Source organism: Phaenicophaeus curvirostris, chromosome Z (genome assembly GCF_032191515.1).
Source record: "Phaenicophaeus curvirostris isolate KB17595 chromosome Z, BPBGC_Pcur_1.0, whole genome shotgun sequence".
Lineage (NCBI taxonomy): Eukaryota > Metazoa > Chordata > Aves > Cuculiformes > Cuculidae > Phaenicophaeus > Phaenicophaeus curvirostris.
The window spans coordinates 40,005,696-40,030,803 of record NC_091431.1 but is presented as its reverse complement, the minus strand read 5'-3'; the positions used below and the strand labels follow the sequence as shown (position 1 = coordinate 40,030,803).

Genomic DNA, 25,108 nt, shown 5'->3' with positions numbered 1-25,108 from the left:
TGGCCAAACTTGTAACATTTAACTAGTAAAATTTTATCTGCTCCTAGCGTTCATCAAAGGACATTTAGGTCACAGAGAAGACCAAAAGTGATTTCTGTTTTTTTGCCTTGAACTTGCCTTTTTCTGTCTTGAACCAGAGAAACTTTGCAACTGAACACAGGCAAAGGAATCATAGAATAGAATCACAGAATCACCAGATTGGAAGAGACCCACCGGATCATCAAGTCCAACCATTCCTACCAAACACTAAACCAGCCCCCTCAGCACCTTGTCCACCCGTGCCTTAAACACCTCCAGGGAAGGTGAATCAACCACCTCCCTGGGCAGCCTGTTCCAGTGCCCAATTACCCTTTCCGTGAAAAATTTTTTCCTAATGTTCAGCCTAAACCTCCCCTGGCAGAGCTTGAGGCCATTCCCTCTCGTCCAATACGCATATAACGAAAGAAACTAAAATTATTACAGCCTGTATCTACTCTTTTCTTGTCATGCTTTAAATAACATTTGCAGTTGATAACTTGAATCATAGGTTGGACTCACATGCAATCTCTTCCCACTCTTTAGGCAATAAAGTAAAATGACCTCACACAAAGTAGCAAAGTTATTTGATTTACTTCTGTCCTAATTACAACTGCTCATCTACAGTGATATTACAGGGCATAAACTTTGCAATGGTTTCTCATCGAGATAATTAATGTGGAGCCCACTGATCCAGTTACTGCTGCCCTTGTTACCCATTACCCCCAGATACATGAATACTGTTTCCTCAGGATGCTCAGGCACCAGTAGAGCCACCTACTAACCTCAGCTACAAAATACAGCTCTTCCGCTGATAGGGTATATATTATCAATCACTTTTAAACATTTTTCTCTTATGTCACTCTAGAGCTGATGATACAAGTTTTGTGGATATTTGAACGTATTCAGATAAGCACAAACAACTCAACTTATCTTTATCTTCCAATGTTGTTGCTTGAAATATTAATTTCTGCAATACAAACCCATCACCTTCACTTTTGCCAGATGGCTTGTAGCACAGTTAGTAAACAGCAAGCAATTTATTTACACAGGTTCAGACACCCACAACAAGCACAGGCAGCCTGTCTCAAGACAATTTGAAAAATCCTACATACATGTCCTAGAATCACACAGCCTTGTCTTGCTATGCTACATCTGTGCAAGGACTATTGCTTTCAATGGGATAAAATCAGCAAGAAATTAACAAATTTCTTGGTCCCTTCATAGCCTCCCAGTCTTGTAACAAGAGGGTCTGATCACCAAAGCTACACAGTTACTTGTGTTCTGCCCGAAATGGGAATGAACAGCATAAAACAGTCCTGCTCAGTGAAGAAGCAGCCTCACTAACATGGTCAAGGCAAAAGAAAGCACAAACTACACATTTCAGCTGGGCAGATGAGCATTTCTGTTTTCAAGGGAAGATGCAAGCCTGCTAAAGGGCTTTTTAAATAAATATCAGGTTTTATAGGAATTGTTACCAACACAGCTGAATTTTTTACTTGAAGATGTTTGTAGGAAAAAGTGTGAAGAAAATCCACTTTGCAGTCACTGCTGCCTGGCATGCCTTAATTTTGCAGTGAAGGGCATGAAGGAGCACTGCTGGCTGACATAGGCTTTTACTTATTTTCTGTACCAGGGTTACATGAACAGGTCAATACTAGTACAACAGTGACACACAGGCACTATCACTCCCGAGTTCGGGGCAGGCACATGATATTCATCACAAATGTCCCTTGCCTATTCCAAAAAATGCCCCTCCAGCACCACCCCCCACCCGACAGCATGGCATTGTGTGCCAACATCCAGCACAACCCCAGTGCTCCACAATGTGACCTGAACAACAGTCCCACATCAGAAGGCAAAGAATTGTCATTACTTCTGCACAGGCACAATACATGCATGATACACTCATAGCAGAAGTAAGTTCAGGCAGCCCTTATCCTGCCTTGATAAAATCTAAACTGCAGGGATTACTTGGTCTTTAAAACATAAAAACTAAACTGCGCATTTATGGTGTGTCCCAGAGAATTCACATCAGCCACTGCTAGATCACAAGCTTCTGAATGGGAAGTGTTACGAAAATATATCTAATTAATTCCATGGGACTTTGTCAGCAAACCGTCAGTACAAGAGTAAAACACACCATTTTTGCCAAAGAAAACAATCGTAAACTTAATGGTTTTACACAGAAAATAAAAGGGCATAAAGGCCTTAGACAGATCTAATTATTGTACACACAGTTGAACTACTTCAGCTGATAACTAACAGGTGCTAGATTTTAATTATATTGAGCCATTTCTCTGGACCAAAACTAAATGTATATAGTAAGTAAAGCAACTTCCAATTAATGAAATGTGCATCAGGAAGAACTCACCTGATCATGATAAAAATCAAAAATATTCTATATTTAGCATTTTGACGGCCATCACTCAGCTTTGTAAAACTGCCGCTACTTTACTGGACTAGGCACAAAGTCTTTTTTTTGCCACAAAAGAAAGAATATAATGAAAATACTGTCTCTGCTCATAACCACTTAAAGTCTTAACTTTCTGCAGGCTAGCAGTGAACAGAATTTTCCAGGACTGCAATATAGAAAATAAAGCTCAAACGACTGACTTAATCCACATGGCTAATCTCCACTGAAATGGATGTCGCCAACGCTTGTGAATAAAACAAAATACAGAGGCCTGAACTAGTAGTCTAATAATAGATAAATGCTATTTTTGTGGTCAAAATATGTTATTGCCTAAAGCTGAAGAAAACACAACTCAACGCTTGCCTCAAGAACGCAAAATGATCTCTCACAAGATGACATTTGCAACACATACATTTAACCAGATGTACATAGTTTCTCTTAGCATTTTTATTTCTGTCTTTTAACATTTTTGTAAGCCAGCAATTTCTCAACACACTGGAATAACAGAAGTATCTCAGTTTAACATAGTGACATGGAGTAACATTGCTGCCATGCAGGAATCAAACCTGTCAATCCTGCCACCTCCTTACTCAGCAATAGTTCATTTTGCAACATACAGAGCTGCTTAATGCGCACCCAAGCTTTTGTGAGCAAGCCAAAGCATTTTTCGCTTCATGGTATCAGCTAACAAAAATAGGCTAAGTTTAGCAGCTGAATGGTGCCATATTACAGCAGATGCTGATGGCCATAGAGCATATTTGTGCCACTACCATTTCTCTAAGGAGGTCTCATACTGTTTGGCCACTATCTCTTTCTGAGCACGTATCTAGAAGGAAACACCTTGGACTACATACTGTATTTACATGACCTGCTAACATCCCCCCATTTCCAGCTACTGAATTACCTTCTCATCACAGGAGTACCATGGGCAAGCAATCCCTAAGAGTGGATGATAGGGTTCTTAATAGCAGCATTTGGACCAGAAGTAACCAATTGTGGAAACAATGTATTAAAATAACAACCAAAATAAAGGCTCTAAGAATACAACAGGTCGCAAACCCAGGGTGCCCAGACTGCAATAAAGATCACCCATGTTGGTATTAATCTTTTTCTGTATTATTAATGATCTCAACAAAGTTGCAGTTTCATGAAAAACATTAAAACCTAGCTTCATTTTTTTTCATGAGTAACCACATCAAAATACCACATGGAGCTCCACTTCACTTTGGCTCCCAGCCCTGGCAGAAAGCAGGATTTTTCAGCTAAGAAGGGCCTGGAGGGTTTATAAAACCACAGGGGTTTTCAAAATATTCTTCCACTTTCATAACAGTTAACAGATCACATGCCAGATCCAAAGTGGCATTTTATGGATTACTTTAAAAATGTTCTTATGTTGCAACTTTAAGATTGTTTTAAGATATGCAAGCAGCTAATTACGTACAAGCCCATAGTCTACTGGATCAATATTGTTCTGTAATGGACTTCCTCAGAAGGAGCTGGCAGGTTTTCCAAAGACAAAAGACCTGCTAAAGTACTCTGCTTTTGATAACTGAAACTCCTCGCTCCTGAGCTGTCACAATTTGCCAGTACACTTTTCTGCTCATTTTTTATCTCCATAGGCTTCAACATGCCGAAAGCCTGCTAGTATTACACATGTCAATGCTACCATTTCAGGGACACATACAGCCAGGAAGGGAAAAAAACAACACACATCAACAAAAATAATCACACCGTGAGCAGAAATTCAAACAACAGAGCCATATGCATTCTCTAAAAACAAAAATCCATCAACAAACCACTTTCACACACACCAGATTAAGAGTTTTTATTTGGATCACTGCAACTGGAAGGATAGTGAGAACATTTGTTAACACCTAAACATATGTATTTGATCTGCCTGATCTCCTTTGCAACTTTCTGCTGCTGCAGCTTCACTTAGAGCCAGCCTATTTCTACCCTCCCCCCAATTTTTTGCTGTTGTTATTGGTTTTCTCTTTTTTAAAGAAATACATACAAAACTGGCTTGGTTTCGTGCATCCATGGAACTTTCTGTAAAATATAAAAGCATGACTAGCTTTTCTGAGGTGAAGTAATACACCCTTAGCTATGAAGTAAATAGCTCTGATACATTATACCTTTTATTACAAATTTATAGCATTTGATATGCATAGTTATACATACAAGCTAACACAAAGAAAACAAACAGTCACCATTTTGAGATGTATGTATCTGAGAATGAGAACATCTCATCCTCTGTGGAGTGAAGAAAATAATGCCCTCAAAATTCTTAGCAAAGTTATTCATAATTCTATTATTATACAAGAATTCACACAGTTTATGTTTGCACTGTATCCTAAATAAAATAGAAAAAATGCACTTGACTTAACATTAATGTTTTTGTGGTATCCTAACAATTTCTTTTTTAGGTATTGATTTCTAATCTGATATGTGGCATCCAACTCAAATTTGCTGAGTTGGGTTTTATGGTTCTGTTTTTGCAAAGTCACTTTAGGAATAAATCCTGGATACATTAATACTGAATATACTCCTAAATAACATTCTTTGTTCATCAATGCTATGAAACCCACCACCGTAACCATACCAGAGAAAGAAATAACATTTGACTAAATGTAGCATATTATTATGCCAGAACATGCCACCGAGTGTCTTCCCAGCTTCATGCCACAATGTCAGTTAGAATCATGAAGCATTAAGAGACCTGAAATAACTGTTCCTTTACAGCAAAAGGATTGTTATATTTTCATTTCCATTACCCTCTATGTAAACTGCAACTTTTCACCATTTTTTTTTCCAGTATGACTGTATTTGTAGGAATTAACCTTTATGGATATAGCTGTAAAATCTACTTCTTCTCCTGAAATGCTCAGAAACACTCCAACACATGCATGAAGTTCAAACTATTTTTTCCAACATATGGGATTACCTCAATTGCCCTGCTTGGTCACCTTTTTTTAGGCTCCCTGGTTAAAACCAATAAAACAGAGAAGGAACAACTCTTTGTGAGATTCTGTATATACTCATTAATATACCAGGCTGCCCAGATCTTTATCCCACAGTACTAACAAAAGTATGAATTCACAGGATTCTTAGGGGATTATTCCAGGTTTTCTAGATACCTCCTCTAAAATCAAGTATATTGCTGAATATCTAAGTAGCATCTAGTCACTGACTGGAGCCACACTCAGCCTGAATCACTAATGAGCACAGTCCTAAAGCAGCAGACATCCTTTTCACCCATGCTGATGCGGACCATGCTGGCCCTCCCACCAAAGACCTATCTGTTCCATGATCCAGGATGTCAGCATTAAAATACACTGGAGCCCAGATCAGTAGGAACTGCCTCCCTTTGTGTGGACTCAAGCAATCTAGCCCCTCACTAACAGTGGTTCAAAGAACTAGAAAATCCTGAATTTGCTTTTTTGCTTCTGTATAGTCCCACAGGTCAACTACAGAGGGATGATAAAAAGCAGTGCAAGTAGATATGTGTCATCATTCGAAAAACAAGGGTTTATCCATTATGTCATTGGTAATGGGTGAGAGGCTGTGAGACAGTAAAGAGAGAAACACACGTCAAAAATGAAAAAGGATTCATTTTAAGCACCACCCATATCCTTCACGTATCAGTTATCTGCAAGCTGTTATGCAGCACACCTCTATAGTGCTTGCATTTAAAAAATTCCAGTTGCACTGCAGTTGCTCCTCTCAATTATTTTGTCTCTGAAGAGAACTAGAGAACCACTGCTGCCAGTAAATGCTGCATGTACTGCTATGTGGCACCTACTTGAATGAACAGGAAATCTGGAAACAAAATCTATGCTTATTAGACAGCTATACTGAGGGTAGGTAGCATGTCTTAAGCATACTGACAAAAATTAAAATAGAAGATTCAGCTTCTTTTGAACACAGTAAAGATTAATTCACATCAAGGGTGACAAGTGTGAACATTCCCAGGTTTAGAGACAAGTTCATAATTTCTAACCCAGAACAAGAACACCACACAAACCACAGTATCACCAGTGCCAAGCAGAGCCTGTCTAGTCCATGCTTTCTAAGTTTTACAGCCTTTGCATGCCCGTAAGGGACCAGTCATTAAAAGGTCACTTCAGAAATAGATTACTTTCTCCTTCATGGCAGGTTTCTATAACGTAAAAACCTAAAGCTGACACCTCCCACAGTAGGGTATTTATTGTCTGTTTTAGAGCAGGCAAGCAGGGCTATGAGTCTGCTAGCAGTAACAGAGGCACACACAGCAAACAGAAAAAATGAGAATTGAAAAGCATGGCTCAGAAGGCTTCCTCTCTGAAATGCACACCACCTCTTCACATAAGCACAACTGAAGGCATCAAACAAGCCTTCTCCTCCCACCCTTTTCCTTCTCTACTCATGACTCCAGAAAAGATACTTCTGAAAACTAAAGTTTGCTATGAGAGTGATTGCAATCCTAATAATCAAGAGCAAATGATAATTGAAACAGCAGAGCAGGTATGGTAGACAAATATTTTCAGGCAGGCCTTGTAGCCAAGTATTATCAGGAAAGTAAACTTCCATAAAATAGTCTTTCTTCTTAGGCAAGCCAGTTACTTTGAATGGATTCTCATCATCAGAACAAGGGTTCTGGAAGCTCCTCCTCCTCTTCCTCGAAACTGGCACCATTCACAAAACTGCCCTTTTAGCAGAAAAATAGCAGATAAGACATTGATTAACTGCAACCCTTTCCTGAATTTACTGAATGCTCTAATACCAGATAACAAAGACTTAAGAGTGTGACATGCAAACATTTAACTCAATTTACTTTTTTCTCACTAGAAGGATGACACTGAAAAGAAGATGATCTAAAGAGCAGAATTATTTATAGCTATTTCCCACATCCTTATTCATCGTAATGTCGACAGATTTACAAATTGAGTAGAACTGAACAGGCAACACAATTCAAATAGAACATGCACAGGTTTAAACTGCCAGCAGTCAATAACCTTCAGTTTGAACAGTCAGCTAGCAGACTAGAAAAAGGAAGGGGAAAATAGAAATATGTGGCACAATCCCAGAGACTGGGAACACTCAACATATATGAAGCAAAATCAAAATGTACTTACTTCAGTTTTAGAGGACATGTTTTCCTCCATGTCAGAATCATTGGGATCTACAATATCATCAAATGGTGGCAGAGTAGGCGTCTTCCTTTCCAGTACATCACTTTCAATTTTGACTCTCCCCAGCTTGAGCTGAGATCTATCCTTGGTCTGTTTTTTGTCAGCTGAACAAGTAAGAATCAGTGGTGGGGCACTAGAAAAACTTTTAAATAATGAATCCGAGCTGCTTTTTTTCCTTTTTTTTGCAGAAGGTTCATCAGAGTCCAGGACAAAGGGCCTTTTTGTGGGGTTCTTCTTCTCTTGCTGTTGCCCACCTGCTATGGTAAGGATGGGGGTGTTTTCAGATTTTGGCTCCCTGGATAAAGTTTTGGGTTCCTTGAAGGCCATCTTAGGAACATTTTTTTCATCTTTTAGTGGTTTGTTTTCTTTGGGTTTCTTAGAGAATTCTTTGGAAGATTTGTTGTGTTCCCTGGAAGGTTCTTTGAAGGCACTTTTATGTTCTTTTGAGTCTTTAGAAGTTTTTTCCTTATGCTCCTTTGTTAACTTGTGGGTCTTCAAAAAACTGTTGCTACTACTGCTACTATTTATGTTCAGAATCCTAGTTGGGTCCTGAAAAAAAAAAAAAAAAAGAACCCATATATCCCCAAAACACAGACACAATATAGACACAGGATTCATATTAAAAACTGGAAATACCTATATGTAAGAACAGATGCCCCATCATTTTGGTCAATTTATCTGTTACAAAGCCATGGAACATGAGCAGTTACAACTGCTTGTCAATATCTACATGACAAATTAGTCTTTATCTTAAGGTATGCTTAAAAGATCATCATAAGATAAATAGAAAGATAGTTTAGAAAATGTTAACGATAACCATTACCTATCAGAAAAAAAAAAAAAAAAAAAAAACAGAAAACAAAAAACAGCATAAGGAAAGATCAAGATATGAAACATATGCTGTTACCAGAATTACTTCAGCATTAGATAAACACATGTGCTCCTGATGACGTCAGGCAAAATCTGACTTCTCTAATGGAATCTTCTCTCTAGCTTTTGCCAGAACCTTTTCTTCATACATAAAAACAACTCTGGGTCCCGTCTGGCTATGAAAAACTTGATTTGACACCCAACATTTCAGCAGTCAATGCATTTTTACAGAAAATCTCCTGTACTAAGAAAGCTTTCTTCTTTGAATTTATCGCTGTTGTCTGGTGAGTATTTCATTGCATTTTCTAAAATTCAACTGTTACAAGTGAGAAGGGTTTCTGAGAGGGTGATGACTCTGAGTTTCTATAAGACAGGCAAAAGCAGAAAGAGTAGAGCAGTATCATTCCTTGCTCAGCTGGATCTGAAAGGCTGAAGTGGCAAGGAAAGCGGTGACCTGCAGCTAGAACCAGCAATAAGAGAACTGAACCATATGGAATGGGTCATATGGGATGCTTCCTCCTGAGAATTATCATCCATGAGTTTTCAAAAGATGAGGATAACTCCAGCACTGTCCACTTTCACAGGAACTGCTAGCAGTGGGTGCTCAGCATCTCAGAAATAGCCAGTAGCCTAACTGCACCATTACAAACAACAAATACCTGTAGCAGTCTCTCCAGAAACAAGCTTAATTTTTACCATACTTCAAATCTGCACAGTGACATTTCAATACATAGGAATCCAAGGTCAACAACTTGAGGTTGCTAACTTTTTTCCAAGCTCATTTTAAGCATTTATATCTATATGTTGCCTAGCATCTGAGAAACTTTCAGAAACACATCAACAAATACCGCATATACCTGTTGGTTTATTTTCCCTTTACCTAGAACAGACATTTAAATAATGTAAAACTGAAAATTCTAAAACCCTGAAAAAAAAATCAAGCATGAAACCTGATGCAATGTGAAATTTGTAAAAACCCTAACTCTAGATACACATTTATACTAAATAACACTTCATTGACAATATCATGCTGAAATAACAATGAAGAACCCATAGCAGCCTAGAAAATAGAAATATGTGAAGTTTTATTCCTAATGAAAAAAATCTAAGACTGCTGGCCCACAGACTGAGGAAACTAACCAAGCGGGCTATTCCCCAAGTGCTACGTGCCATGCCAGTGTAACACCCTTCAACTCTGAAATTATCGAACTTGTGGTTTGGATTTATGACAAAAACAGCGTTGGTCTGCTTCTCACAGCACTCATCCAGCCAGAAGGCTGGGGGTGCACAAGAAGTTGGAAGCGGATACAGCTGGGACAGCTAACCCCAATTGACCAGGGGGATATGTCACACCAGCATTTGTCTTTCCAAGTAACTGTTACACATGACGGAGATTTGCTTTCCTGGACATGGTTGAACATTTGCATGCTGATTGGAAGTACCGAATGAATACCTTGTATTTCTTTGCTTGCACGAGCAACTTGCGCTTTTCCTAGTTAAACTATCTTTCTCTCAAGCCATGAGTTCTCTTGCTTACGCCCCTCTGATTCTCTCCCCCATCTCACCAGGGAAGTGAGTGAGGAGCTCCATGGAGCTCACCTGCCCACTGGGGTTAAAGTGCAAAAACTCTCCAACATATATGTAGATGTGATTATGTCTGTCTGACACTGCCACAGACTTACAGAGCTGCAGAGGGTGAAATATTTAGCTATTCTTCCCCCTTATTTAACCACTGTTTCACCGACAACATAGATTGGATAGCAGCAGTGCACTGGAAAACGAAGGACCAAACCAGGACACAGCCAGCCTCAGCAGCCACAAATGCTGATTTTCAAAATACAGTCAGTAGAACTGTTCTGAGAAAAAAAACACCCAATAACACAAAGCAGAATTAGCCTGTTTAATGAAAGCTCTGTCTACAAGAGGAGAAATCAGGACTAAGAATATATCAACTTGAGTATTTCCTGCTGGCTGATAACCACTTATGACTTGACCAACTGGGATGTGTTAAGCTAGTATTTAATACCATATGACCTAAACAGCTTACACATATACATGCAAAAAGAGCAGTATCTCTGTTCTCCCCTGTAGCAACAGGTAGGAACAATACGTAATTACTTTGAACTCTTTTTCCCTTTTCAATATCTCAACTAATTAGCAAAATACTGAGTTCGCACACAGTGCTGCACAAATTATTTAATTGTGCTTTTTGCTCACATTTCTTGCATCAGTAATGCAAATGTATTTTTGAGTCAGATTTGGAAATCTAACTATAAATCTATATAGTATGTATACATTAACAATGGGCAGAAGCACCAACAATGAAAAATATTACAATGACATCTGAATGTCTGAACATAAGGTGCTTCCTTACTTACCAGGCCATTAATTACAAAACAAAAATAAAAAAGCACTAATCATCCCTTCAGATGTTTTACTTTAGTCAAAATATATTCCCCAGTAGGTTATTTTAAAACTTTTTTAAAAAAAAAAAGTTCCATATTTTGTTTGATGCAAGACCAGTCCCAAAGTTTGACATGCAAACCATTAATGCTTTTATCTCCACATCTTGATCTGTCATGCCAGAGCTTTAAGTGTGACCCTGGGGAAGAATATAATATGCACCATTAATAAACTACATGGAGCCCTTATCTTTCTTATTGGTCTCCTCAGCATGTATTTCAAATTGCTCCAAAAGGAGAGACTCGTTTTAGTGGCTTTCCAACAGATGAGAGCTGTGAAATAGGTCCTGGGGCACAGCAGTATTAAAACCAATAGCAAGTTGAGATCTTTCTTGTCTTTTCAGTTTTAAAACACAGCTTCTTCCCTTTTTCTACAACATGAAAGCTTTCTACCCTAGGCAAAAGTTCATTCTACCCTAGGCAAAAGTTCATTGTCCCAATATGGTTCAGAAAACGACATCCGTGGTCAGTATTTGTTTATGAAAAAAATTCTGCTCGAGATTCAAGACTTACCATGGTGTGCAGCTACTAAATGGAACATTAATGTAGAACTTGGCATTTTGACTGTACCTCCCTGAAGTCCATCTGTAGATATTTGAGCTGCTCAAATAGGCCAAGCCTCGGTATGCCTGCTTTGGCATTCAGTGCAAGACCTGGATGAATCAACATTACAGCTAAAACTGAAGATGTGATTGCAAACTGAACTCTAGAGAGCTACTCAGGCTCACAAGAACCTCTATTATAGATGGTAAAGTATTGAAGTAACTCATCCTCACTATCCAAGTAGATGGAAATGCATTTGAGCCTAAGGAGCCAGAAAGTCATCTTCAGCATCTTGCTTCAACACCTGGTGTAGCCAGGTGCTTTCCTTTTCAGTATTAAGCAGTCATTTTAGCATGCCAAAGTAAGCATCTTCAGTCTAACCTTCAGATTCAATCTATCTCAGGTCCGTATTAAATAAATAAAACTAATAACATATCCATATATCCTTTAAATGTTGCAAGACGACCTGCATTAGAGATCATGAGGCATCCAGGTACAATGCAAACTGGGCAAGAACATGTCAATGGAACTGTTTTCCCCCTATGTATCCTTAGCGTTGGGACAAATTCTTAACAACGGACACACTAAGGCATACCCATAGTTCATTCCCTGGCAGTTCTTAGAAGATACAAGATTTGGCACAGCTGTAGAACATGAAATTTATTGATAAAAGTGGGTATTGCTCTTGCAGTATCTGCGCTGCAAGATTAAGAAACATACATCAAATCCACAAGATGCTAAGAAAGAAAATCAAAACCCAAGTGGTTTAATAGAATGCAGAAAAGGCATATATGTTAATTCATTTACAAAGCAAGTCATTGTGTTGCATTTCTTCTTTGAATAAACAACTAGATGCTCTTTATTCTCTCAATATGAATTCATTTTGTCAAACTGAAGAAGTTATCTGCTGTTTCAGAGAGTTCTATTTTTGTTACTAACAAGGTTCACTGGACTATAATTTTTTTAATGTGTTCTAGGGTGGGGATAAAATTTGATGTCTTAGAGACTGATGACACATTGCTGTCTTTGAAACATGTCATAATGAGTTAACCCCTGAAATTTCAACAAAATCAAAAATCTTTAAGAAGAAAATTTTAGGTTTCATTCCACACAATTATGGTAAAAATATTAGAAAATATTCAGTAAATGAAGCCATTATATTAGTATTTTCTCACATTATTTATATTTCTGTAGAACATGCTTCCATTAACAGAATCCCCTCATACTACAACAGACCACTAGAAGTCCTTCTGGGAAAGGAGGAAAACATTTATGCATGTACAGAAACCAGAAAAGCAGTAAGTTCATTGGCATCAGTTCTCAATCATTTTCATTCTGCATTATTTTCAGGTGGACACCGAAGTTCACAACAAAGCAACGTCATGACCTACAGTCACTGGACTACGTCATGAGACTGCAAAAATACCTAGAAATACTTTTTCTCTTAAGTTAACTCCCACGGAAAGCAACACTGTATCAAGTATCTTCTACCAAAATAAGTCTCACCTTTGGCCCATGAGATGATTTCTTCTTCACTTCTGAAAAAGACAGGGAATTACAGGGAAGGTTGGGGAGATGAAGGCTCTGTCCTGAAGAGAACGATGTGCCATCTGACATTACCATGATCTGTTTTAAGAGGCAAAGCACATCAGTCAAACATTACCAACAGAGTCTCACCTGTCTAAGAACTAGCAAATCACATTGGTAGGAGAATAAAACTTCTCCAACAAACAGTGTCCATGTTCCTTCTCAAGAGGAGATGGGTTAATGAAACTACACTGCCATCCTCCTACTTAATGAGCAAATCACATCTTTCAATTTCCATGCAAATACAAGACAAGCCCCTCAAAATGGCATAACTTGTTCTATTGCGTCTGCTTACATGCCATGGCATCCAAGTCCTTGGCACTCTTGCTCTTGTCCTCAGCAATGTTTAGAACACTTCCAAGTTCAACCCACCTGCAGTAAAAGGTTTGGCAGCCTGCTGACATCCCGAAAATATGTATGTGCAGCAGTCTGTGCTCTCAACTGAAGTGAAGGAAGACTGTAATAGGTATAGGTGGCAAGGCTTGGGTGGCAGGAGAGGCCAGGGACTCCCCCATGGCAGACAGCCAGATGCAGCCAGCATCTTGGACTCACTGCAGGATTTGTCTGAGCCCCACAGTGGAGATGGTGCTGCCTCACAGAAAACAAGTTGGAGAAAGGGCAAAACACTTCACAAGGAGAGAAGGTGAGGAGAAAAAAGTAAATATCAGTGAGAAGCTGCAGCATGAACACCAAGGTCAAAGGAGGGGAAGAAGCGTTCCAAGGGCTGGAAAAGGTATTTCCCTGCAGCCCATGGAGAGCCCATACTGCAGCCATTTTTCAAGCACACTCGCCCACAGACGTGCCCCATGCTGGACCAGGGCTAAAGTATGAGGGGAGGGGAGCACCAGAAGAGCTGTTGTGGATTGACTGAAAACCTCATTCCCCACTCACCTGTGCCACGTGGAGAAGTGGAAGAGCTAGACAAGTGATGAATGGAGTGAAATTGAGCATGGGAAAGTAGTGTCAGGTTTTGTTTGTTCTGGGGGTTGGAGGTTTTTGGAAGAAGATTTTTGGGGAGCAGGGGAGGGGTTTGGTTGGTTGTGGTTTTTGTTTGCTTATGGGATTGTTCATTTTTCATTACCCAAATCTATTTTAATTCACAACAAATTAATTTTTCCCAAATCAAGTCTGTTTTGCCTATAAAACTACCTGGTAAGCAATCTCCCTGTCTTTATCTTCACCCATAAGCCTTCTCATCCTATCTTCTCCCCCTGTCCTGTTGAGGAGGCAAAGTAAGCAACCAAGTGTCTGAGTGAGAGCTCAACCTTTAGCAAAGGTTAACCCACCACAACAAAATACTGTAAACAGCTTAAGGTTTTACTGTGAAAGCAGTACAAGTCTAACTTGAACCTCTAACTTCAAGCTTCCGCTTCATCTTGTTGCAGACAACTCTGTTCAAAAGATCATGCAGTAGCCTGAAGAATATTAAGGGACTTGTCTAGGTAATAAAGATTATTTTTATCAGCCTGTAAGTTGAGCATTATCTTCCAACATTGCTGCTAGAATCCAAAGGTGGAGGAAGAAAGAAAGAAAGTTGTTCTCCTTCTTTGACCAAAGGTTCATGTATTAAAAAAATATTTTGAAGTTAGTTATGTATTCAAACATTTTGTGAAGCAAGATTCCGCACAGGATGTGTGACAAATTTTCTCCCCAGTTCCTCATTTCCGTTTCTCAGACACCTAAACCAGAGCCCCTCAGGAGCCAGAACTCTCAAAAATCAGCTGGGCAAAAGCAATGGCACCAGTCTTGTATTCACAGTACTGTTGATATCAGTTAGCCACTGTGAATCTCAATCAGTGATTTCATTTAGCCTGATGAATACTTCTTAACCTTAGCTTGGTTGAATTCAGCCCAGCTGAATGCAAGAGAAAGCACAAGAAGAAACAAGGACAAGGAAAATATGTAGTGACACATGCATACCATAAACCTGCACGAGAGGCAGAGAAAACGCATATCTCTATAATTATTTCATCTCATAGACTAAGTCAAACGGGTGGTAATAAAGAATGTTCTTTTAATTTAACTCAATGTAATGTTTTAAACCCACAAACTTCACAGAAAATACCAACTGAATTAAAACCAAATAATTTCTCAGTTCAGACTACAGACTTCATTGCTTGTAAAGATTACAAAAAGAATCAAAAATCTCATGTAAACACAAACACCACACCTATGTCCTCCAAACTAGTCTGTTAGGAAAAGGATATGGCCCTCATTAAAGTCCTCTATACCAGCAAACAACAAAACCAAACAAAAACAACCAAACAAATCCCACCACACTTGCCTTCTCTTCCCTCTCAAAGAATAAAGTTAATATTAAGTAACTCTTCGTGAACTCTTCAAAAATGTTTCTTTCTTTTGCCAAATTATGTAAAGAGAGGCTACAGACACTTTTCGGAATTGATATGCATTTCTGCTTAGGCTACATTTAGGTAAGAGATTGCTATACATCCAATTTCAGTTTACTGAAAGAGCTCAGCTGACAGAATTGTAACAACTTTTGGGTAACTGGCCTTTGTACTCTCATTGGTCCAACACAGAAACAAAGCCTGGCAGATGTACTTCAACTGGCTTTCAGAGCAATTCCCTGCTTCTACATTACCACTATCACACTGGCAGTATATACCGCTTGTGTGTGTTTGTGTCTATGGCTATACTAAGTCAAGGCTACACAAAAGAAGCAAAAGGTGGGAATGAGCATATCATAGCAAGTCACTAATTCTGAAGTAAGAATATAGCTCATCAAAAGCATAGCAAGAGCTCTCCACTGCAGCCATGTTATACATACTGGTTTTGTTTGTTTGCTCCTTTCTGCACTCTAAGTTTCCTGCTAGCTTATAGTTGCAAAGAAGAGTACACCCCAATAGGTGGGGGACATGGCTGCAGCCCATGCTTAAGCTAGGCACTCAAGACTACCTGTGGCTAGTACCTGTCTATTCCCACAATGAGTCACTTCAGTAACAAAAATCAGGACCTTCAGTAATTCCTCTCCTCAGCCCTTTCCACAAGTCACCAGCTCAGGGGATCAGACAAGCTGGTGGAACCCAGTGCTGCAGCAGCACCAGTGCTGCTGTTAAGGAAGCAAATGGAAACAACATCTGTGTTTTAAACAACTCTGTTTAACAGCCATGTAATCACACTCGGTTCATCAGTATGTAAAGCTTGAAATTCTAGTTACAGTTTTGCTGTTCCCTCAAAGATTTAGTTAGACTATATTTAAACAGAGCAGAGGTCTAGCTAATCTTGCAGCCTGTCTTTGATGTGGGCAACGGCGACAATAACAGGCCATGTAAAAGTAGGGAGTTAGACATTTGCTCACAACTGTTAAAGGGTTTTAAAAAGCAGTTTAGTGGATTGGAGAGCTTCGTACTTGATAAGCATTAAAAACATGAAACATGACCAAGACAAAAATACTTGCACAGTTTAATAGCAGGGTACAAGTGATATCAGAATTACAAAATAGACTGTATTAAGAAACATGCTGAGAGAAGCGATTATCCCTCTCTACGATGCACGGCTACAGCCCCACCCCAGTGCAGTTTTCGGTGCTTTAATATAAGAAGGGCATCGAACTATTAGACTATGCCCAGAGCAGGATGCCCAAGACAGTGAAAGGCCTTGGAAGCAAGACTTCTGAGGACTGGCTGATGTCACTTGGCTTGTTCAACTTAGAGAAGGCTGAGGTGTGACCTCATTGTTATCTACAACTTCCTCAGAAGGGTAGCAGCTGCTGATCTCCTCTTTGGTGGCCAGTAATACGACACAAGGCAATTGGATGAAACTGCATCAGGTGAAGTTCAAATTTGACAGGTAGTCGGTCACTGGAACAGGTTCCCCGGGGAAGCTGCCACAGCACCAAGTCTGACAGACTTCAGGGAGTGTCATGTGGCTTAGTTCCGGGTAGTCTTGTGAGGAGCAGGCAGTTGGACTTGATGGTTCCTTTGGGGCTCTTAGAACTTGAGACATTCTATGATTCTATTTATCCATATAGTTTTTTTTGTTAAAACATGTTTTTTAAATTGCATTTTGAAACTTCTACCTGTTGGTGCAAACTTCGTAACCCTCACAGAACAGAAATCCTTTGCAACCACAGAAAGCAGCTTATTTTATGTGATGTGACTGTCAATAAGAAATGCTTCTAAAAATAGTCCATAAAGGGAAGGGTAAAGAAAGTGTGGGCCCTTCAATGGAGCAAGAGACCTCATAACAAGGAATTTAGCTTATGTTCTCAATGTTCACTTAGCCTCTGTTTTCATTAGTATGATTCCGTTTCCTCAGGCCTCCAAGGTACCTGAACATCCTCACAGGCTCTGTGGTGCTGTGACAGTGCCCATAAGACAGAGGGATTGAGTTAGGGTACGCTACAGTCACAGGTACACCCAGGTTTGTAAGAGAAGACTGGAGTCAAGCTGGAATCAGTACCACTGCAAGACAACTCTCTATCACTTTCAAAAGGTTGTGCTGATCAGAAAATGGTCCTGTTATTTAAAGAAATGTAGACATCAGACTAACCTTCAAGAAGGAAGATACAGGGAGCCAGTGTCCCATCAGTCTCACTTCAGTCCCCAGGAACAAGATGGAGAAAACACTTCCGGAAAGCCACTTGCAGCCACTAGAGGGACAGGAACACAGCTCAGTGCAGTCAGCACAGGTTTAACAGGAACAATCCTGCCCAATTTACGGCCAGATCTACAAGACATGGGCCAGATAAACAGATGAGATTTGGTCTCAAATGGTCCTCTTCAGTTCTGTGAAATCCATCTAGAGGCCAGTGACTACTAGTGTCCCTCCAGGATCAACGCTTAGTCCAAAACAGTTTAATGTCTTGATTAACAATTAAGTGGAATTGAGTGAACCCTCAGATGACACACAGATAACTATCTTTCAGAAACTCCCTGTGTTGTCCAGGAGAAGCTCTAACATACAAACATGATTGTTGGGTTTGAAGGTATTACAGGAAAAAAGTCAGATGAACTGTTCTTTTCGTATAGAAACTCAGTCATCAGGGGACGTGAACTCCAAAAAAAAGCCATCCTGCAATCCAGTGAAGATGGAGATGATGTTGACACGTAGAGGATGCTAGTCAAGATGAAGAGAAGATCAAGATGAAGAGAAGAAAGACCAGTAGTAGCAGCACTGCTAGAAGGAAATGTGGATGCCTACTGATGATCTTCCCAAAAGGTCCTGCTCCAAAGCCCATCTGCTTCAGTAGCACCAAAGACAGCAGTTAAAGGACAGTTTTGGGGGAAAAGTTACTTCAGTAAAGCACAGAGGTGGAAGGAGCCACTCCTAACTTCAATTTCTCTGTGAAAGGCAAACTGGAGCACTAGTGTGGGCAGCAATCACTACACCATCACTAACAAGCCTTTCCATATAAGTTTCATACGGAAGAGGTATATCAAAACAAGTTTTAACAAGATCTCAACCTCATAACATATCTAAAAAATTTATAAAAATAATTCGAGACTAAATCATACTGGAGCATACAAATAACATGTGAATATCACCCTAGTATTATCTACTATGATAAATATCTCCTACAACAGAGCAAAATAACAAATGTTCATAAGCTATCTTTTACTGACATTGCTGGCAGGGACAGATTTATAAGACAGCTTCACCTCCACCACCAAAGATAATTCTTCTATCATATATGGTAATAAAGCATTACACATACAAGGATTCTAATTAATCTGCTGGTAGAGTATCTAGCCTCTAGTTCACTGAACACCCACCTTGATAGGTGGCAACTGTTGAGTTTATATTTAAAACATTTGTCTAACAGCTGCTTTAAATAAAAGAACTTAAGAACTTCCAGGGCAAAGAAAAACCTAATTTTCTAAAAAAAAACCAAAAAACAAACAAACAAAAAAAAACCCACCACAAAAAAAACGCAAACAGTGGGTAGAGAAAATCCATTGGTATTCACATTATTGGACAGAAAGATCCTGTCCAACTGATTAACCTGAATTGACCAGTTTCCATAATACCTGAGCTGCAGGCACCTTCTAGGTGGCAAATCAGAAAGCTCTTAAGACAACTGGGTTCTATGGAATGAAAACCTGAGTGCTATGGAATAAGGAAGTGTTCAAGGCCAGGCTGGATGGGGTCTTGGGCAGCCTGATCTAGTGGGAGGTTTCCCTGCTCGTTGCAGGGGAGTTGGAACTAGATGATTGTTAAGGTCTCTTCCAACCCAAACCATTCTATGATTCTATGATTTATGTAGTTCCATGCACTGCTGAACAAAAACAAGGATTAGGTACAAATGTATACCACCAATTATCTTCATATAATCGGGAACCTTTTTCTACTATCCTTTTCCCAGTAATTCATGAAAAATTAGGAAATTGTAATACCCGTACATAAACCTACTATCACCCAATTCAGAAATTTCCTTATGAAAAAAAGTGACTTGTTCAAGACAAGATTTATCTACTAACACGCTTGGCAGCTTGCAGTACCTAATTGCCCAACAAAAAGCATACATTTTCAAAACAAAACTTAGATTTTCAGATTCCCTGTACAAAAAGAAAGAACAGCCTCAAAATGTTCCATGGAAGCTCATCTTCGCTTATTGCCAATTTCAACAAGCACACATCATGCCATCCCTGATGCATAGAAGACATAGGTCAGCCAAGCCCACATAGATAATTAACACAGTTATAAACTGCATCAACTATCACAGTTGCTCCAGATCAACACGATCTCCCTTATTAAGGCACATTAGAGATTTTGCAGGGGAATGAACTACCAAAAATCTGTTTTTTCATTTTCCCAAATGAAAGGAGGACATCAACAAAACTAGAACAATCTTGCCTCAAAACAGATCCATCCCAAGCAACCTGAGCTGGTAATCTACAAACAGTGTCATACAGCAGCCTCCGAACAGATTGGTGACCTTCTCCACAATATGCTGCAGAAAAATTCAGACGGTATTTTCAGCCTGTCAGATACCTGACTGTGAAAAAACGAATCATTACTACAACATTTCTGCAGCCCCACAGATGCATTATACAGAATCACTAGGTTGGAAAAGACCCACAGGATCACCGAGCCAGGCAGACTACTTGGTGTGGTTTTGGGCTGCTGCACCCTATGTTGTTTCACAGTGAAGAACAAGTTCACTAACAACAAAAAAACAGTTCTCCTGAACAACTATTCCTATTTAAAACAAAATATTCACAAGGAAATAAGAACACCTTTTAGAATTCTTTTGAGTTATTTGTTTGAATCTAATATATAGTATAAGAAAATTCAATTACGTAATTAAGAAAAGCTCAAAATTAAAGATAATCTCTTAACTAGAACATTATAACTAAGGCTAGCTCTGGGGAGAAACCAACTATTTCAGTTGACACAGAGGAACTGCAAGGAGAGAAGGAGGATAAAGGAAAAAGAAACCCCATAATTTCATGTTCATTACACATATTACGTGTGTAGATTTTAGAATAGACATTATGCAGGCAATTCAAGTGACTGGAAAGATATTTCTCAATCGTTAAACAGTAAAAACACAAAGAAAAACTCAAAAACCAGAATGCAATGTGGTTTGGCAAAACCTTAATTTTTACCTTGATCTTTTTTTCCTTAAAAATTGTACCCCTCTCAGAATGGTCTTCCTCTGTCTTAACCCATTAATGGACAACTGTCTTGAAGGAAAGTGCTACCTTGCTACAGAATCAGACCAGCTTTTATTTCTAAATTAATTTTACAGAAAGTAGACAAAAAGGATACCTCTGTTGCTATAAAGAATCATTACTACTCTAAAAGAAATATATTCTTTGCATCCTCTAAGTCTGAAACTTTAAACTGTATCAATAATAGACTTTGTAATAATGTTATGATTTTTAATATTTTTGTTCATATTTTTGTGGTAACAGCTCTCTAAGGGGCATCTATAAGGCTTTTGCTCTCATGAAAAAAACTATTAAATGTTGTCCATGTCGTCTTGGATAAAACAGATTTTGAGACTCCTTCAAAAAGGTAGGAGTATTACACAGCTGTATTAAATTCCTGTCTTAACAGGAACTGAAAATATTTTCACTACTTTGTGCTGTGAGAATCAAAAAGTTACTCAATAACACCGTATTCAAACAAGTGATGGCTCAGCATGTCTATGCTTCCAGAGGCAAAATTCAACTTAACTGTTAGCTAGCTGTCATGTAGCATCTTCAAAATTAATTTATTCCTGCTTGCTCAGAAGGCAGATAAGCTGTAATTTTCAATTTTTCCTTGAAATTGAAAAACATGCCAGACAAAAAAAAAGACAACCAGCACTACCAACAATACCAAACACATCAATGGAGACAGACCCTTTTTATAAATGGTTTTAGTGGGATTCGTCATTCAAAATCCGTTTCAAATTTGAAGATTATTTATCTATTACTATAATTTCCCAGCCAGTGTTATCCCTCCTCCCATATTCATATGCAAGAATCACAGTGCCACCTCTTTTCTCTCAATCTCCTTCATGTTTAGAGGCTGAAAATAACTGGAAAAGGTAACTGACACATATAGGAAGAAATGATCATGTATGTATCAATGCTTACTGATGTTTACTTAATGAAAACATCAGTCTTACTGTACTTACTAATGCGTAATTTTGTGCCGTCTCTAGAAGAGGAGCTCTGTAGGAAACTACACATATATTGTTCTGCCACTACCTTGGTAATTTGCTTAGTAAGCAATGGATTGACTAAAAGTCATCATTTTTATACAGGGATTTGTGGACTGAAAGCAACAAGTTCATTTATGGTACACACTGCTAATTCAGGAGTCTTATTTGTACAGAAGTTAGTTTCACATCATTAAGTACTACACTGAGTAAATAGTGCAAAAAGTTTTCAGTGGCATCATTTCCACAACAAACATTTCTAAGAGAAATGTCATTTAGAATACACATGCAAAGAGACGGAACATAAACAATTAGAATCAATTAGAACAATTAGAAACAATTAGAATATGATTGAACTTGCCCAGCATACTCCTGAAAAAGTTTTGTTTCCTCTGTAAACGTTTCGTTTCACGCTTATGAGAAACAAGGTGAATGGTAGAGATGGCCTTGAGCATAACAAAATCCAGAGTTAATCTAACATGACAGGCACCACCCTAAATGCCCTGTTTGCTAGCTAAAGTTGGCAGCACTGCAAAGCTGTGCTAAAGCTGTGTTTTCACTTATTATTCGGGATATCTGAATGTTACTCTTACTCACTTACAGTGAACTTCAGGATAACCAGTCAGACCTCTAGGCACATGAAAGACGGGAAATATATGGGAAAAAGTAACCATGAGAATGCACTGGCAGACTGCTAGCACTTCATCTAAAAACAAACAAAAAAAAAATAGGTTCTTAGCCTGAAAGACAAAAGAAAATTGGCTGCAGCAAGTATTCCTGACTAAACTGACTTAAAGCTACCACTGTGTTTTATGTTAACATGGTATACCATTCATTTTGAAGGCCATAAACCTCATTTTGCCTGACTTGTTGACTGTCAAGGAAATTCAGTGAGGTGATATTTTTACTTTTTATTGAAAATAGCCATAAGCTAAAAGTATTAAATGTTTTGACTGATAAGTTAAAAACCCCATCTCATACTTCATTATCCTGGGAATGCTTTTCTCAGCCTAAGGCATGGAAGTGAGTTAATGTTTCATGAATTCATTCAGTTGCCTATTCTACTTACACTCGGAAGTGAGAGTCAGCTTTTCAGGACTCCTACTACAGTGAAGTAAGAGCCTGTGCATGGCATTTCATAAATACGTAACGGGCCTTCCAGTGCTGGGAGATGTAAGCCCTTCACAGACACTATTAGTAACAAGACAGAATGCTATTACACCATCACTGCTGCATTGATCAGACTCTCTTCCAGGTCACAAAGTGTATAGGTGGAAGCACAAAAGACTGATACCTTAAAAAAAAGAACCTATTTCTTGGAAGGAAATTGGGGAAATAAAGGAGAGTAAAAAATTAAAAATGAAGCATGTAGTTCGTAGCCTCCAGAAAGAAAAGGCAATAGCAAAGCATTTCAGGAATGACCACACCAATACATTCAGAGAAACAATTCGATCAAAACACCCCACATATCACTGTTTATAGTTAGGCAACACTTCTGCTTTAGATAACTCAAACTCCTAAAATTAGAAGGCATAGAAAAATAAGAAATAGAAGTGATGCTTCCTATTTTTACCTCTTTAACCACTCAACACACACCTTCTAAACTCCTTTATGGCACCATTTAGATTTATTACACTCATAAGTAAGACTTTTCCATTGACAACAGAACTGATATGATTAATATTAAAGCAGTGGTTCATTAAGTTTTCCAGAAAATATTCTCGATGTTCTACTTGCAAATACGCTAAAGAGCCTAGACATTGCCTAGACATGGATACCCACTTGCACCTAGTAAATGCAAACATAAAACACACTTCATGCTTCTATTTCAAGACAACTATAGTTGCAACAGTTCTCTCCTCTAGAAGAATAAGATAGTCTTTCAGACATTACCTGTTACTTATTTCACATTTATTTTCAAAGATCCTCTTCAGCAAACTGAATATCCTCACATAAGCTCCCTTTTAACTCCAGGACCTCCTATTGTCTAACTGTGTCAAACCACGCAACCCATTTCTGTTACAACTGTTCAAAAATATAAACATTGTCATTTACAATAGTAAACCCACAATACATTGCTTAATATGTCTATCAGTGACCTAGAGGTCACATTGTTATTTAAGCAGTTTGCAGATGGCAACCAACTGGGGAAGGGAAGCAGGAGGGACCCAGCCTCAAGAAACAGAACCAGGACAATGTTGTTTCAGTTGAGAGGAGAAATGGCTTTTGGGACACTCAATAGCATCCCCAACACCAGTGGGAAGGTATGGAGGAAAAAGATATAGCTGGGCTCTTGTAGCAATACGTGATGGGAGAGCAAGAGGCAGCAGCACAAACTGACACATGCAAGGCTCAGGCTGGGGATAAGAAGCCTCTTCCCCAAAAACACAGCACAGCATGCAGCCAGTACCCAAGGGGGTTGGGTTCCCTTTGGCCAGGGGAAAATTCACAGTCCAGCAGATAGAGGTGAAGTCCTGAGCAGCCCAGTTTGACTCCATGGCTGAGCCTCTAGTGGTCTCTGCCAACACGAATGATTCTGCCATTATATAAAACATAGCAGACAGGCTTCCTCTAATAGACCAAGCATAAAACTACAGGTTGGGCCTTCTCCCTTCAAGTGGGCAAACTTCCTTTAGCTTTTTTCACATGAACGAATTCCACCAATATGTTACAAACTCTTGGCGAATTTTCTGGTCCACACTAAGTAACACTGTATAAACTGTAAGTTGAAATAAACCTACTTAAGTTTCTAACATTCGACTTATAACTACTGATTAATATAGAACAATCTCTTAAATTGAGAGACATGTTATTTTCTTATTACTCCCTCCCACCACAGTAGCCATCCTGCATTTTACCTCTGTAAAGTCAAACAAGCAATGCTTCGTGTATAAGGTCAAAGTTCTGCTTTCACAGAAGTATATACAAACCACTTGGTCGTGAAGACATCTAAACGTGTATTTACTGTAGGCACATGCTTATTTCCTTACCCATTCCACTTAAAGACAACAAGCACTGAGCTCTTACACGAAGTTAATCACAAATAGACTTAATTTCACTGTCAGGTGAATCTTTATTATACTAACCATGCACCAGCAATAAGCAGCAACATCTTTACTGTGATGACTTTTGACATGGGTGCAGGACTCACCCCTCCTGCCTTTAGCAGCTTTCTTCTGAACTCCTCTGTTGGGTTGTTGAATGTAAGCTTTTCACAACGGAGGTGATTTACAGGTGGGTGGCCTTCAAGGTGCAGGAATAAGTCATAGTCAAATCGAACTTTCTTAGGTTCTTCCTGAAGGTTGAAAATAACCACACAGAAACAACTAGCATCAAAACCAACCAAGTTGAAAACAAGTGCTACATAAAGACTGTCAATTAAAATGAAATACACAATCTTTAATCACTGTGTGTGTTCTCAGACACATGA

The 25,108-nt window shown here is 38.9% G+C and overlaps 1 protein-coding gene across 1 annotated transcript in view; it reads right to left on the bottom strand.

Moving 5' to 3' along the window:
• MLLT3 (MLLT3 super elongation complex subunit) overlaps positions 1–25,108 on the bottom strand; it is a 111,016-nt gene that overhangs the window by 23,728 nt on the left and 62,180 nt on the right. The window contains exons 4-6 of the mRNA XM_069881203.1: positions 24,830–24,973; positions 12,984–13,103; positions 7,546–8,151 (exon numbers count right to left, since the gene is read on the bottom strand). Of these exons, the coding sequence (XP_069737304.1) occupies positions 7,546–8,151; positions 12,984–13,103; positions 24,830–24,973 (870 nt within the window). The remainder of the gene's footprint in view (positions 1–7,545; positions 8,152–12,983; positions 13,104–24,829; positions 24,974–25,108) is intronic.